This window comes from Alosa pseudoharengus, unplaced genomic scaffold, assembly GCF_046254945.1.
Source record: "Alosa pseudoharengus isolate Yale_2024_CS ecotype anadromous, Long Island Sound unplaced genomic scaffold, YU_APseudo_1.1 YU_APseudo_1.1_scf_13, whole genome shotgun sequence".
Lineage (NCBI taxonomy): Eukaryota > Metazoa > Chordata > Actinopteri > Clupeiformes > Clupeidae > Alosa > Alosa pseudoharengus.
Genome location: NW_027468598.1, coordinates 30,650,516 through 30,665,213, shown reverse-complemented (window position 1 = coordinate 30,665,213; position 14,698 = coordinate 30,650,516). Strand labels below are relative to the sequence as shown.

The window sequence follows — 14,698 nt, the reverse complement described above, 5'->3', positions numbered from 1 at the left end:
ATGAAAATATATGATTATTCGTCCGATTAAATTATTAATATGCAGCTTCACTAAATAAAAAGAAATAGTTAAACCAAGTGACTTTCCACTTCTGCAGAACTATCAGTGAATGTTTATAGATTTCCCTTGCAGCTTAGCAAAGACTTTGCTAATCCCACTGCATAGTTACTGAGATTCATTCTTCTCCTCTTTCCTCTCCCACTGTCAATGACCTTTTGTCATGTCTGAGTGAGACCATATGACAAAAACAAAAAACAAACAAACAAAGCAACAGGGACAAAATCACTTCTGAACAGAATCTGCTCTGTAGACAAAATATTGAGAAAGTCACCTGCGAGTCAATTGTAGTTTATGAGACGTACCACATCCGCCACGTCAGTATTCGGTGCAGACATTTCCAAAACGCCCAAGGTATCTTTGATCTGATTGCCTCACTCCCTTTGAAGCTCCAAAGTGCTTTTTTGATAGTTCAGCTGAGCTAAACAGGAGGAATTTTTGATACCGTCTGTGATAGTGAAGGCAAAGCAAACATTAAAAAAAGATCAAGGAAGTCTCGCTAGTCTGTGTGTTTCACTGATGTAGCAAGGTGCTGGCGGAAAAAAAATGTCATTACTGGAGTAGGAAACTAGAGTTCCAAGTCAAGACGAACTGGCCAGGGTATCCAAATGAGATACTTCAAAAGAGACTTTAAAGTGAAGAGACTGAAAGTGCAAGAGACTTTTGCGCCATGCGGTAATAAGACACGGCCTTAAGATAGAAAGATATGCAACTCTTTTGAGGCACTTCCGAATCCTGCTCCATCGACTGTTTTGTATCCTGTTATTTTATTGATTTATTTTTTTGTTTCAAAAATGAAAGAAGCCCCACGATTAACACTGACCCCGGAATAGTCTTTGTAGATTCATCTTCATTGACTGTTTCATCATCTTCCTCTCTGCTATTGGTCACTTCAGTAGAAAAGTGAAACCTTCATTATCTCTGCGACTCTAGGCCCTGGACTACAATTTCACTAGTTGTCTGGAAATGGTGTTGCGCTATCAAAGCAATCATGCGTACTATGTATGCATATGTACAGTATGAATAATGGTTGCTTCTGCTGTAATCCCTACTGAGGTTATTCATTTAATAAATTGAAAAAAAAACAAAATACAAAAGCAAGTAATAGCTAAAATGAAGTGATGTAAGTGTGTAATATACGACTATCGTTCAAGTTTCTGTCAACGTATTGGAATTAAATAGATGCTTGCACAGGTCACTACAAATAAAAGAGGTAGCCTCGGCAAACAGCTGTGGGAACTTAATAGTGTGCGGCTCTGGATGAGCTTTATGTGCAGTAGTCAACTGGCTCAGTCACCACCCCACATCTGGCCCTAATCTGGCCCTGACATGGCATAGACACGGCACACCGTCAGCTGGGATGGGTTGTGATGCAAACATCAACACTCAAATGGCCATGGAGACTAAGTCTCATTGCATTACCTTTGTGTACGCAATATGCTATAAATAAAATGGCCTTGCCGTCATGAATTTTGAAGTTTTATTCGAGGATACAGTCTGACCTGGTAGCTACTTCAAGCCTATGATGAAGCAGTAGCTGCCTGACTATCAACAAGGTAAAGTAAATATACCAGGCAAGTAACAACGTCAGCATAGACCAGTGCCATGAGGTGGATGCAGATGAATGACCAGATAGCTTCATTGTTGACACCAGGAACACACAACAACACAACCGAACAAACAAATAGTGTTGGGTAGTTTGCTCGGTGCCTGCCCACTTCCTGAGCACTAGGCGAGGTCGCTGACATCAGCCTGGGAGAGGGGGATGCCTCTGGATGTGACAAGACAGCTAGACGGAGCCTCACTTCATTACTCGGTAGCACTGTGAATTATTTATGGCAAGAGGGTGTTCTGGGTGTCGAGAAAGCATTTTGCATTTCACAGGTGGCACAGACAAACACAAAAAACAGCAAAAAGTGCGGGTGTCTCTGTTGCTTTCTGGGTCACAGGAGTTGTAATGTGTGAAATCTTGGATGTGCTATGCAGAGCTATCGAAAAGAAAAAGGCTGTTTCTGTACTGTAATCCCACCTGAGTCTACCGTTTCTTCACTCTCTTAGAGGGATATATGTGTGAAATATACACATATATCCCTCACAGACTGTCTGTGTTTCAAGGATGTCTGAAGCGACTATATGTTATGTGCTCAACTGGAAACAGCTTCTCAGGTGTTCTACCCCCTGTGAGCATAGTTACTGATGAAACATATTCTTGTCTGCTGTGCGTCGCTTTGAGTCAACATGTCAAATCAACACGTGTAAAAATGAACATGCAAAATCAACTCAGTATAAGTATAAGTATATACTCTGCCCCAAAGTAGGACACGGCTGCCCCATGTATATCTCTGTTAAAACAATGAGAGAATGATTTTTTTTTCTCATGAGCTATTATGCGCTTTCATAATGGTGGACTGTTTGAAAAGCTTATAATCTTCACATCTTTGCAGATTATTGCATAATTAGAGTGTAGACAATTAGACACAAGGCATTTTAATCACTGGGTGGATTTGTGTGTATAACACCAGATACCTTGGAGAAATTGAATTGATTCAGTCAGCTGTAAAGCGTCAACTATGAGAGGCCATGCAGCACACATACCTACAGATAATGAATTGATGATTAACTGATAATTGATTGATAAGAGAGACCAAATCACACTGCTTTTTGCATTTGGCATCAGTCCAGTTGTCTCTACACTGACACGACGTCCCACAAAATTAGAACAGAAAGTCAGTACCACAAAATGAATAATTATCGGTTTTATCCTTTTCTAATGATTAGATAGTTTTGGTTATTTATTTGTTTAACTGTTTAGACATCTGCATTTAGAGCTTTTTGTTCATTCAGGCACTGTACCCATATTAGACACAGACACTCTGTACTCTTATTATCACCTCTCTCTCTCTCTCTCTCTCTCTCTCTCTCTCTCTCTCTCTCTCTCTCTCTCTCTCTCTCTCTCTCTCTCTCTCTCTCTCTCACTCACTCTCTCTGTCTCTCAGTCCAAGTTGTGCACTGTTGTCATATCCCTCAGGTTTAGCACCTCTGTCTCCTTCACAAGGTCTTCCCAGAGACAGCTGGCCTGGTGCAAATCACTGTCACAAACGCTAGCATGCAGACGCTAGCAAGATTTAGCATTCAGCGCTAATGCCTCCCTTTCGCATGCTCCAACCCTGTAGCCCTTCTCGCCATGCTTGTGGTCAGCAGTGGCCCATATGCCTGTGTCCATGTGCTGGCGTTAAATCCTGCGGTACCGGTTGGAGGCTACTGACGGAGATCGGATGCTGTGGGTTTATTTGATGTGCTGTATGAAACCCCTGGGTGTTGCCAAGAGTGGCAAGATAAATGGAGAGAGAGAGAGAGAGAGAGAGAGGATGAATAGCTTGTCTTTTTTTGTCATTGCAACGGGCCCCTCGACAACATTTTCACCGGAAGTAGCTAATGGATTTTGCTTTCTGCGTGCTTGTCATTACACCCGCCTCATTTCTCACATAGATGTCAACTCATCATCACTATTTAAGAATAAATAGATGAATAAACATACAAGAACAATCTCACAAAAGGAAAAACAAAGAAGCCAAGCAAGGCTACAGGGATGGATAGAGAGAAAGAGATAGAGAGAGAGAGAGAGGGAGTACATAATAAACCTGCTTGCTGCTGAAAATAACTGAATGTGCTAATAGCTCTCCGCTAGTGGAGCCTGGAGCACTGGGAAGTAATGAGAGAATAGCGCACCATCCACTGGGGCACCGCACCTCTCCAATAAGACCTGCTCTTCCCTGCTCTTCCCCTGCTCTTCCCCTGCTCTTCCGCTATGCTCTGTGGATGCCACACTTTTATTGTGTGTGTGGGAGGGTGGCTGGTCATGGTCGCTGAACCCACCTGGCATTTATTTGGCATAGATACTGTATGTCACCTCCTCCCCTGCTAATATTACATGTGTTTGATGGGAGAAAGGGGTAGTCGTGTAGTTATACAGTCACGAAATGTGGATCCCTCCTGCTATTTGTTTTGCATAGATTAGTCAACACTGACACATCCTCTTCCTCCTCTTTTACAGTAATATTTCTTCAGTATGATGGATGGATGGGGGGGTAATCATTGATGGTCTTGTGGAACCCCCCTTAAGCATATTTGAACAAGTGGCCCTGGCATTGCAATGCTGTATATTTTGCTTTTTGTATTGAACAGTGCCCGTTTAAACATGCCATTCCTGTAGAAAACCAGTAGCCCAATTGCATGCCCGCAGGTATGTCTGCTTTTAACATAGGATGATAGGGAAAAACATCATTCCAGCTAAGCATTCATTAATGAATTCTGAATATTATATTATAATATATTACCGTAGCCTATAATTAATGTGCAGTAAGGGGGGGGGGGGTGTATTCTTAGTCTGGCCACAGATCTGTCAGGTGTAGAGTCACACAGTTAATTAACTCTCTGATGTGACCTTTGTTTGCCACAGACTGAATTATTATCTTTTAATAATGTCGGCTCTGTGTTTGAGAGGGGCAGTTTAGGTCTCTCCCTTGCCTGGCACAAGAGATCTGGGGTTGGGCAGTACCAGGCATGGCTCTAAGGCAGACACCATGTGGGAAACCTTGTCAGCTGCAGCAGCGGAGATAAGAATAGCCTCCTTCCAGGTCCCTCAGGATTCACATTGTTTGTCAGAATCCATTCAGATGTTGTGCTGGTGAATCGTTATAGACTGGCCAGAGGAATGCAGCGCAGTATTTTCTCTTCTCGTCACCCTTCATCAAATTCTTCATCTCTCTATCTCTCTCTCTCTCTCTCTCTCTCTCTCTCTCTCTCTCTCTCTCACTCCACTCTTTTGTTCTGTGGGAGTGGCAGTGTTTATTAGCAGCTAGTAGCAGGTGCTATTCTTATTTTTCGCCTTGATGAAAACACTCAGAAAGCCTGGCTGCAATATTTATACAATATTTGTTATTTGAATGTCAAAACAAACTTTTGCAATAAATGAAGAAAGGGATGGCACATTAAATTGCAGATTGCTGGCATGTAATTATGTGAGCCTGAGTAACTCTCAGTGTTGTTTTATGCAACACTCAAGGATGATTAACCGTTAATGGCATCACGCTGGAATGCCACACACTCTTATTATCATAGAGTGTGTGTGTGTGTGTGTGTGTGTGTGTGTGTGTGTGTGTGTGTGTGTGTGTAGAGCCTAGTGCTACATAAACGTGAGGTCTGATGTTCTATGTTCTAGACACTTTTTTGCCAAAAAGAAATGAATTGATCCCCCTTCCCCAAGCTGCCCATTCTTTCCACACTAAAAAAAGCAATGGTGTTCATACGCATTTGTGTACTGTACCTCTAAATGAGAGGCAGAAATTACCATACTATTGCAAGGAATCGCATTTGTGTACCTCTGAATGAGAGGCAGAAATGACCATACTATTGCAAGGAATCACATTTGTGTACCTCTAAATGAGAGGCAGAAATGACCATACTATTGCAAGGAATCGCATTTGTGTACCTCTGAATGAGAGGCAGAAATGACCATACTATTGCAAGGAATCGCATTTGTGTACCTCTAAATGAGAGGCAGAAATGACCATACTATTGCAAGGAATTGTTTTGTTGTTCCAGAGGCACAGACATAAGTGGTGTGATTTGACTGTTGAATGTTGACTGTTGAGTCGTGATATATTTATATTTTACTCTGCTGTTGTAAACAAACACTATCTCCAAAGAGCTATATCTACGCTTCGCTAGCGGCGGTCATATAGGGATTGTCAAAGTTTTTTTTTTTTTTTTCCGTCATCTACTTCCTGAAATTTTGGTCAACGATACCCGCGGTACCGAAACACCGGGGCACATGAAATTTGGTGGGTATGTAGCCCCACTAGACTTTTACGGAAAAATTTCGTTTGGTCCCCGGGGGCCACTCCCCCTCCGCGCTGCCCCCCCCCCCCGAAACCCAAAAAATGCAGTTTTTCCTAAATAACTACCTGAACCGTGGCACCGAGGATGACGAAATTTTTATGGTATGTTGGTCTCAAGGGCCCACATCAACCTAGCCCATAATCACTCATTTGTGATTTGCACCCCCCCGGTAAAAAATGAAAATGCAATATCATTCTGCTTTAATCGCCCCTCTCTTCAGTAAAGACGTTCAGAACTGCACCAAATTTTATGTGTATGATTAACCTGACATTCTCTGGGGGTATGCCAAGTTTCGTAGAATTTCATCCATGGGGGGGGGTCTAAAAAATTATAAGTATATTTAGTGACTGTACACTCATTGGCCTGTAGATGGTGGTGCACACATATACACACGCACACACACACACAGGCACGTATACCATCAGTATCGGCAATTAGAACGGCCGATACATAATTACAAATTCAGTAGGATTAAAGGAAAACCATATATTCATCATAATAATAATTTGGCTGCATTTCCAGTATTGGCGTCACGTAGTCGTTTGTCCACTAGATGGCGCATCGTTGCAGTGAGACGTAATTTTGTTGGAAGTTAATCTAAAGTGGGTTGGAAAGACACTACGCTTCCTACAAGGACAAGACTGTAGGCTACAGTAGTTTACCGCAGAGAACGTCTAAGGGTAGGATGATTTCTGCATGACATGTAATTCCTATTTCCTCTTGAAGCCGAAATAAATCTGAGAATGTTTATCGGACATGCTTGTTTTTTACTGCAGGTAGGCTACGTTAATCCTATCAATAGCATCAATAGCAGAACGTAGGTAAAATAATGTTACCATTAGCATGGTTGAGTGATGGAGGCCAATTTGATTATTGATGTATTTGTAGAAAACCATAAATGCGTTTATAGGCTACCAAGCAAATCGATAACAGCACTAATTGTATCTTTGAACTGTCATCTCATTTGCTTATGACCATAACCTAGGCTACTAACAGGAGCTAAGTGAGTTAGCCACAACACGTTTGCTACGTGATGGTTTTTTAATGGAAAATATATAGGCTACCTGAAAGATAACCTGTCTATGATGCATCCTAAACACCGCTGGGATATTTCTGCTCAAGGTCTCAAAAAGCATCTGAGTCAATGTTCATTCCCAAACACCCATATAGGCTACTTCAATCCTCTATTTTCAAAGGTGATTCAAGTAAGGAAGAGCATGGCTCAAAGTAAAGTAGGCTAACTGAAACTACATAAATTCGTCAAAGTGAATAATTTGTGTCAACTCGCCGCAATGTAGATTTATTAACGCACCCGTGATGATCTACATCTCCATTTAAACCAGATGTTTTAGAGCGCACGTTGAGATGTATTCAGGGCAGGGCTGTACCTACACATATTTGTTGCACGTGCTACAAAAATCATTCTTTGCGATGGATGATGTAGTACCAACGTTACACCGGTCAGATACAGTTTTGCCTATGGCTACTCCGTGAGACTGAGGCGCTTTTTGTTTGTTCGAAGTGCGTGTTTAGGGTGTGAGAGGGGAGTCGATGTGATTCCAGCTTGGTAGTTAGTCTATGCGATTAAAAAACACGTGTGTGTGAAGTATCCAAACAATGATAACGCTTTCATTATGGCTGCTTTAGCCACAGACCTTGAGCTACTGTACAGTGGGTTGGGTTCCATTTAGAAGTGTCCACTTCATTCGCCCTTTCCGTGATTCGCCAAGAGGTGGCAGCTTGATACTGTAAGGTGTAAGCCATTGGTTCCAAAGGAGATTTTATTTGGGTCGCTAGCATAGCCTAGTGACAAGTGTTGTGTAATAGGCCTAGCATAGGGCCTACCTTATATAGCTTATAGTTTGTTAACAGTCACGGTTTTGTCATAACTCCCTCTATGCATTTTTGCATTTAACTCTGAAACCGGGGGGCGAACACGTCGCAGGGGGGGCGCCAGTGCGTGGATATCTCAATCGCAAAATTAAAGGAACCATATGTAAGATTGTGGCCAAAACTGGTACTGCAATCACTTTCAAATTACTGTAGAGAAGTGTATCCCCTCCCCCTCCCCCCTGACTCGAGGTTGCCAACCCGGATGCCGAAACTTTGTGATTAGTAGATAGGTGGAGGGTGGCGCAACAGGCCAAAACACAGAATGACATGACAAAACACAACATCAGTTGAGGGCTGCAACTTCACTTTTTAAATGACAATATCCTGGCCGGACTACTGTTGTCAGTGATATAAGTATTTGAAATGAACATGATTTCTTAATGTCTAGTGACATATTAGGGCCATTTTATGATTAATTGAAATACATTTCTTACATACGGTTCCTTTAAACAATATTTCTATCGGGCGCATACCATGGACTAGGCTGGGTGAAAGTCAAAAGATTGAGCTTAACCATGGACCTCATAGTTGCAAAATGCAAGGGAACATGAATCAAGATATTATTTGCACAAACAATAACGGACAGCTCTTCAACTTTGCCCGTTAAAATGTATATGAACAGTCTCGCAACGCATTTCATGAAGGCCCTTTTGGACATGTCAGTTATTTGCACCACTGGGTAAAACGGCATTTTGTTTTAGACTACTGGTATTTAATTTGTGCATTGACAATAAAGCTGAATATCATTTGAACTAGATGACTAAATGTATGCATATGTAGAAGAAGAAACATTCACAAAAATCCATGACATGAACTCTCTTCTTGATAGCTGTTGAAAACTGCATGGAACTGACAGGGATTGTTTTGTTTAATAATAAATAAATAAATACATTATGCTGCTACCTTCTGCTTTTCCCAAATACAATGTAGCCTACAGGTGTACCTTTCATCAGTCCAGTTGCAATGGATGGACTGTGATGAACTGCCCTACTTGTGATTGTTTAGAGATTTTAAAGGTTTTATAACAATGCTACACATTTTTTGGCCCAGAAACAAATCTATTCACCTTTGCAGCGCCAGTAGGCTACTTTGTGTGCGGAATGTGTGCAAACACACATTCCAAACAAGCATACACAAAAGTTTCAAGAGTGGGGGATGGAGTAGAAGATGGAGACAAATTCATAATATGATTTATTTTCGCGGAATGGACAGGACTGAGCGGCGGTCATATTTTGTACCGCTATGTGGTACATCTAGTTGTTCAAGGTATTGTTCACTATTCTTGAGGTTGCGTGTGTGTGTGTGTGTGTGTGTGTGTGTGTGTGTGTGTGTGTGTGTGTGTGTGTGTGTGTGTTTGTATGTGTGTCTGTGTGTCTTTGTGTGTGTGAGAAAGTGTGCTCAAGTCAGAGATGGGTAGGACTACGGCTGTGTTCTGGCCCAAAGCCATTCCAAATCAGCTCGTCAGTCCTGGGCGTTTGTTAAGCTGCCAGAGAAATAAAAATGAAATGAAATCATACCACTGTGCTCCAATCATCCCGTAAATATACACAATCATGTCCAATAAGACCTTACGCTGAGAGCTGCAATTCACAGATAAGACCCACTACTGCCTGTGATGAGCAGGAGAACGCAGAGAGGAAATAGTCCTAATACCCAGAACTGCTTGAGTGCCCATTCCACAAACCATGTGAGCACAGCTGCCATTGGTGGAGCTACTATTGTGATCTGTTTTAAAAGAAGATTCTCCGTGGTTGAAAGAAGTCGCACATACAACACACACACACACACAAGCACGCACGCACGCATGCACACACAAACACGCATGCACACACACAGACACGGACGCACAAACACACACACACACACACACACACACACACACACACACTCACACACACACACACACACAAAAACACAGGTGACACACCACACACACAACAACACATCCCCGCTCCTGCACAAGAGCGCAGTCCCACAGAGAATTTCATTGTACCCGTTTACTTTAACGCCAACCTATAGGACATTTATTTTATGCTACAAATCTCTGGGAAGAATCAATGTTATGGGCCCGCAGTATTGATCCTGGGATTGGTCGTGTTGATGGAGCCTCTGGTAAGGCCCCGGGCTCTGGGGTTTTTAAATTACTTAACCTCTGTAGCTGCACATAAGATTGACTCTACCATAGTACATCACTGGATGTCTGTGTCCTATGTAGCCTACAGTATAATGTAAGAAGACAGGCAGAAAGGCTCCTACAGTAGTTCATGCCCTTCTACTGTACATTTGCATGTAATTACTATTACTAGTGTTATTACTAATACTCTTAATTACTAGTTAGGGGCTGTGGTTAAAACGCGTGGCTAAGCGATGATTTCTTAGGCTAAAACATTTTATGTCACTTATACTGCAAACATCACCTAACCAACCGCTAGCTGTCTGTGTCCTGAATACACTGTGAAAATATGTGATCTCTGTTGACAGCCCAGGCAGGCTCCAAAAATGGCAACAAAAACAACCTGGAAAAACCTAGCCCATAAAAACATAACCAGCAAACCAGCAGTTCCAGCAAATCACAGACAAGATGCGCGTTTAGGACAGTTTCAATTGCACAGGAGCAGCATGGGAGGGAGGGGGAGGAAGTAGCGAGCTAGCTCTCTGTTTTGTTTGAAAGTCAACAGAAGTGACGTTACCCAGCATCGCTTAGAGCACCTTTACTTAATTGGAAGGTTGCTGGTTCAAGCCTGTCAAAGTGTCCTTGATCGAGACACTGAACCCCAAACTCCCAATGTGCTGGCTGGCGCCTTGTAGCTCCCTCCATCAGTGTTTGAGTGTGTGATGGGGCACTATGAGGCCTTTCTATGTAAAGAGTGCTCGGAGGAGTTGAAGAGCCCTATATAAACACAGTCCATTTGTCATCTACTAGACTGAGCGTTTTTATCTTTTTTTCCATTTTGCTCTCTTTAGACATTATGGCTAATGTCAACATTCATATTCTTTGCTCTCATTTCATTCTGTCTGGAATTTGATTCCTTGATTAGTCTTAAGCAGCCTGTTATGTTGTAATGCATTCAACGATTGATTCATTCAGTTATTTGATAATTCCTTGGTATGATCCAAACTGTAAGTCAGGACATTTGTTTAATTAGACTACCGGTAATCGCTTCATACTTGGGCCACACATTTCTTTTATATTTTCTGCAATCTCTTTGGTTTATTTACATTTCATGAATTGTTTGATGAATGGATTTCTTATTCACATTGCTTCCCTCTTACCAGTATTTCTTACAGTAATTACTTAATAATTAATTAATTTCTTAATTAATACATTTCCTTATTTGTTGATTTGGCTCTGGACGCATGTGATTAACTGGGTCATTTCCCAGCTGAACTATTCATTAATGTGCTCATCCATCCATCAGGACTTCCTGCTTTTAATATTACCACCATATGTGTACTGATTAAGTACATGAAATGCAACTTCCTGTTGAACTCTTCGAGGATTATCTTGTCCAGCTGTCAGCACTTTTTGGTTTTATTTATTATTTTATTATGACTCATGTGTACTATGTGGTTTTATTTATTATTTTATTATGACTCATGTGTACTATGTGGTTTTATTTATTATTTTATTACGACATGTGTACTATGTGAAATGCACTTTCCTGTTGTCCTGGTTCAAGCATATAGAGCTTTTTTCCCCCTAGCTTGATGATCCTATGAAGACGTTAGGACTTTCCAGTATTGTGTGAAGTGCAACAACTGTTTAATAGATGTGTTATAGTAATATATATTTGTTGTTTAGTTATAATAATATATGTTGTTTGGTTGTTGTTCTGTTTGCAGGATGATTCCATCCACCAGTCAAGACTTCCTGGTGCGTGACTTAGTCTCGGGTCGTGAGTACGACCTGTGTGTGCTGGCGGTGTACGACGACAGCCTGAGCTCGCTGACCGCCACGCGTCAGGTGGGCTGCGTCCAGTTCGTCACGGAAACGGAGTACAGCCAGTGCCAGTCGCTGCACAGCCAGTTCCTGGGCGGCACCATGATCATCATCATCGGCGGCATCATCGTGGCCTCGGTGCTCGTCTTCATCATCATCCTCATGATCCGCTACAAAGTCTACAGCACCCACGGCGGCGAGTCCGGCAAGGCCGGTGCCATGGCGACCCTGCGCGCGCAGACCAACGGGGGCCAAGCGGCGGCCGGACAGGTGCCGCGCTCCGGATCCAAAGTCACAGACTCCTCTCAGGAGGAGCAGCCCACCACGGGCTTCTCCGCAGGGGGTGCGAGCGGCGCCGGGCCGGGGGGTGGCGGTGGGGGTGGGGGTCCGAACGCGGGCAGCCTGAAGGACTCCGTGGCGCTGGTGGTGGACTGCGAGAAGTCCGCCCGTGTGGAGATCACGGGCGAGGACATTGTGTCGCCAACAAAGCGGCGCCACTCCAGGACTTACATAGAGCTCAAGGGACAGCCGCCACTGTCGGGCAAAGAGGGCAAGAGTGCAGAGCCTTCAGAGAGTAAGTGAAGGGTGTGTGTGTGTGTGTGTGTGTGTGTGTGTGTGTGTGTGTGTGTCTGTGTCTGTGTGTGTGTGTGTGTGTGTGTGTGTGTGTGTGTGTGTGTGTGTGTGGTAGAGAGAGCATTCAAAGCACACTTTTACGTCATCCCCACGTTTCACTCAGCCTTTTAAGGACAGCATAAGGATGCAGGCAGGAATAGTCACAAGGGACGTGGATGGTTCAGCAAGCAAGGGAAGAAAAAATGACAGCCATTGATAAAAAAAATGATGCCTAACAATGAACTATTGGACTCTGCAGAAACTCTGTGTGTGTGTGTGTGTGTGTGTGTGTGTGTGTGTGTGTGTGTGTGTGTGTGTGTGTGTGTGAGAGTGTGTGTGTGAGTGTGTGTGTGTGTGTGAGTGTGTGTGTGTGTGTTTGCGTGTGTGTGTGTTTGTGTGTGTGTGTGTGTGTGTGTGTGTTTCTCCCCCATAGAATTCTTGTCCTAGAAAACAGGCTATACAGTTCCCGTGCACAGTGTCATAATCCTTACGTGACCATATTCCCAACATCTAATACACGTTTCCTCTGAAGGACCGTTCATTTGGTGCAGTAAAAGTGAGTGAGTGTAGTGTATGGCTATCACACAGTTACTCGAGCAAATAAAAAGCCCATCCCTTGACCCCACCACCTTCACCTCAATGGACCGCATTCAAGTAGGAACCATTTCAGTTTGGAGAAGTTAGATAAATTGCTCCGATCAGGTAATTGCGGTTTCTGGACCAGTGGCCCTGGATATCACAGTGTGTGTGTCTCTGTGTGTGTGTGTGTGTGTGTGTGTGTGTGTGTGTGTGTGTGTGTGTGTGTGTGTGTGTGTGTGTGTGTGTGTGTGTGTGAGTGTGTGTGTGTGTGTGAGTGTGTGTGTGTGTGTGTGTGTGTGTGTTTGTGTGTGTGTGTGTGTGTGTGTGCGTGTGTGTGACGGGGTGCCACAGTTGTAAATCAGCAAATCGATGAAGGCCATTAAACCAGTGATGGGTCTGCTGGACGGGCCCCGAGTACTGACTGGGCCCCTCTGGTGATGACAGACCCCCGGCCCTCAGGCAAATGGACCCGGGCACAGATTAGGGGCCATGATGGGCCCAATTGAGCGACTAAGAGGGGGGTACGGATCAGATGAATAATTTGTGAGAGGACATGAGGTAGATACTCAGGCTCCCGTTATCCTGGATTTGTTTACCTGATCGCGACACCCCCTCCCACAGGTAGAGAGCCAGGCTAATGCACAAGGTCTGTGTCATCATTAGAATTACACTGCGGGTTTTAAAAGGCCAGTTGTCCCCATGCCTGGCTAATGACAAAAAACCAGCCGGGGGGTCATCGGTCTTGGTTGGAGCGCTCCTGACCTCAGGAGTGCAGTAAATTTGAGTCATTTTTATTAATTTAGTAGACGCTAAAAATGTGGAATAGCATTCAAGCTACAACGCTGAGGAGACCTTAGGTAACAATGAATACTACTATGCAGAGGAGACCTTAGGTAACAATGAATACTACAACTATAAATACAGGGGCTGTATCTCCGCTGCTCCCCCAGACTCTCACATAGGCGGCTCATGGATGGATGCAGTGCAGTTTCCTAGATACTCTGTTTATGCACTGTGTCAAAACAACAGTGTGTATGTGTGTGTGCGTATTTGTGTGTGTATTTGTGTGTGTGTGTGTGTGTGTGTGTGTGTCTGTGTGTGTGTGTGTGTATATGTGCGTGTGTGTGTGTGTGTGTGTATGTGTGTGTGCATGTTAACACATTGCCCTCTAGAACATGTCCACCTCCCTCCTCAAAATAAAGTCTGTCACCCAAGTCAGACAACACGAGTACATCCTGTCCCACCAACCATGCTGCCTGTCACATGACCAGCATGACCACGCACTCATATGTCTTCTTCCTCCTCCTCCACCTCCTCCTCCACCTCCTCCTCCTCCTCCACCTCCTCCACCTCTGTGCAGATTCTCCAGTCAGTGACGAGAAGAAGGTTCAACGCGACTTCAAAATCTGACACCTGCCTTCTGCTCTGACCACACTTCCAGCTCCCGCAGAGTAATGACCGCCCCTCTCTCTCTCTCTCTCTCTCTCCCTCTGTCTCTCTCTCTCTCTCTCTCTCTCTCTCTCTCCCTCTGTCTCTCTGTCTCTCTCTCTCTCTCTCTCTCTCTCTCCTTTAGCATCTCCTCCCTCCTCAATTCCTTCATCCTCATCCGCTTGACCGAAAAAACGAAAAGAAGACGAGTGAACGTGGAGAAAAAAAAAGAATATTCATGACGAATAGACGTGACGGAAGAATAGCATCTGCCATTTCCTGAGAAAC

General features: G+C 43.7%; 1 protein-coding gene across 1 annotated transcript in view; it reads left to right on the top strand.

Annotated features, from left to right (window-relative positions):
- Window positions 1–14,430, top strand: part of LOC143121250 (leucine-rich repeat and fibronectin type III domain-containing protein 1-like protein) — a 41,174-nt gene extending 26,744 nt beyond the window's left edge. The window contains exons 2-3 of the mRNA XM_076281621.1: window positions 11,695–12,365; window positions 14,343–14,430. Of these exons, the coding sequence (XP_076137736.1) occupies window positions 11,695–12,365; window positions 14,343–14,392 (721 nt within the window). The 3' untranslated portion in view covers window positions 14,393–14,430. The remainder of the gene's footprint in view (window positions 1–11,694; window positions 12,366–14,342) is intronic.
- The last annotated feature ends 268 nt before the right edge of the window (window positions 14,431–14,698 follow it).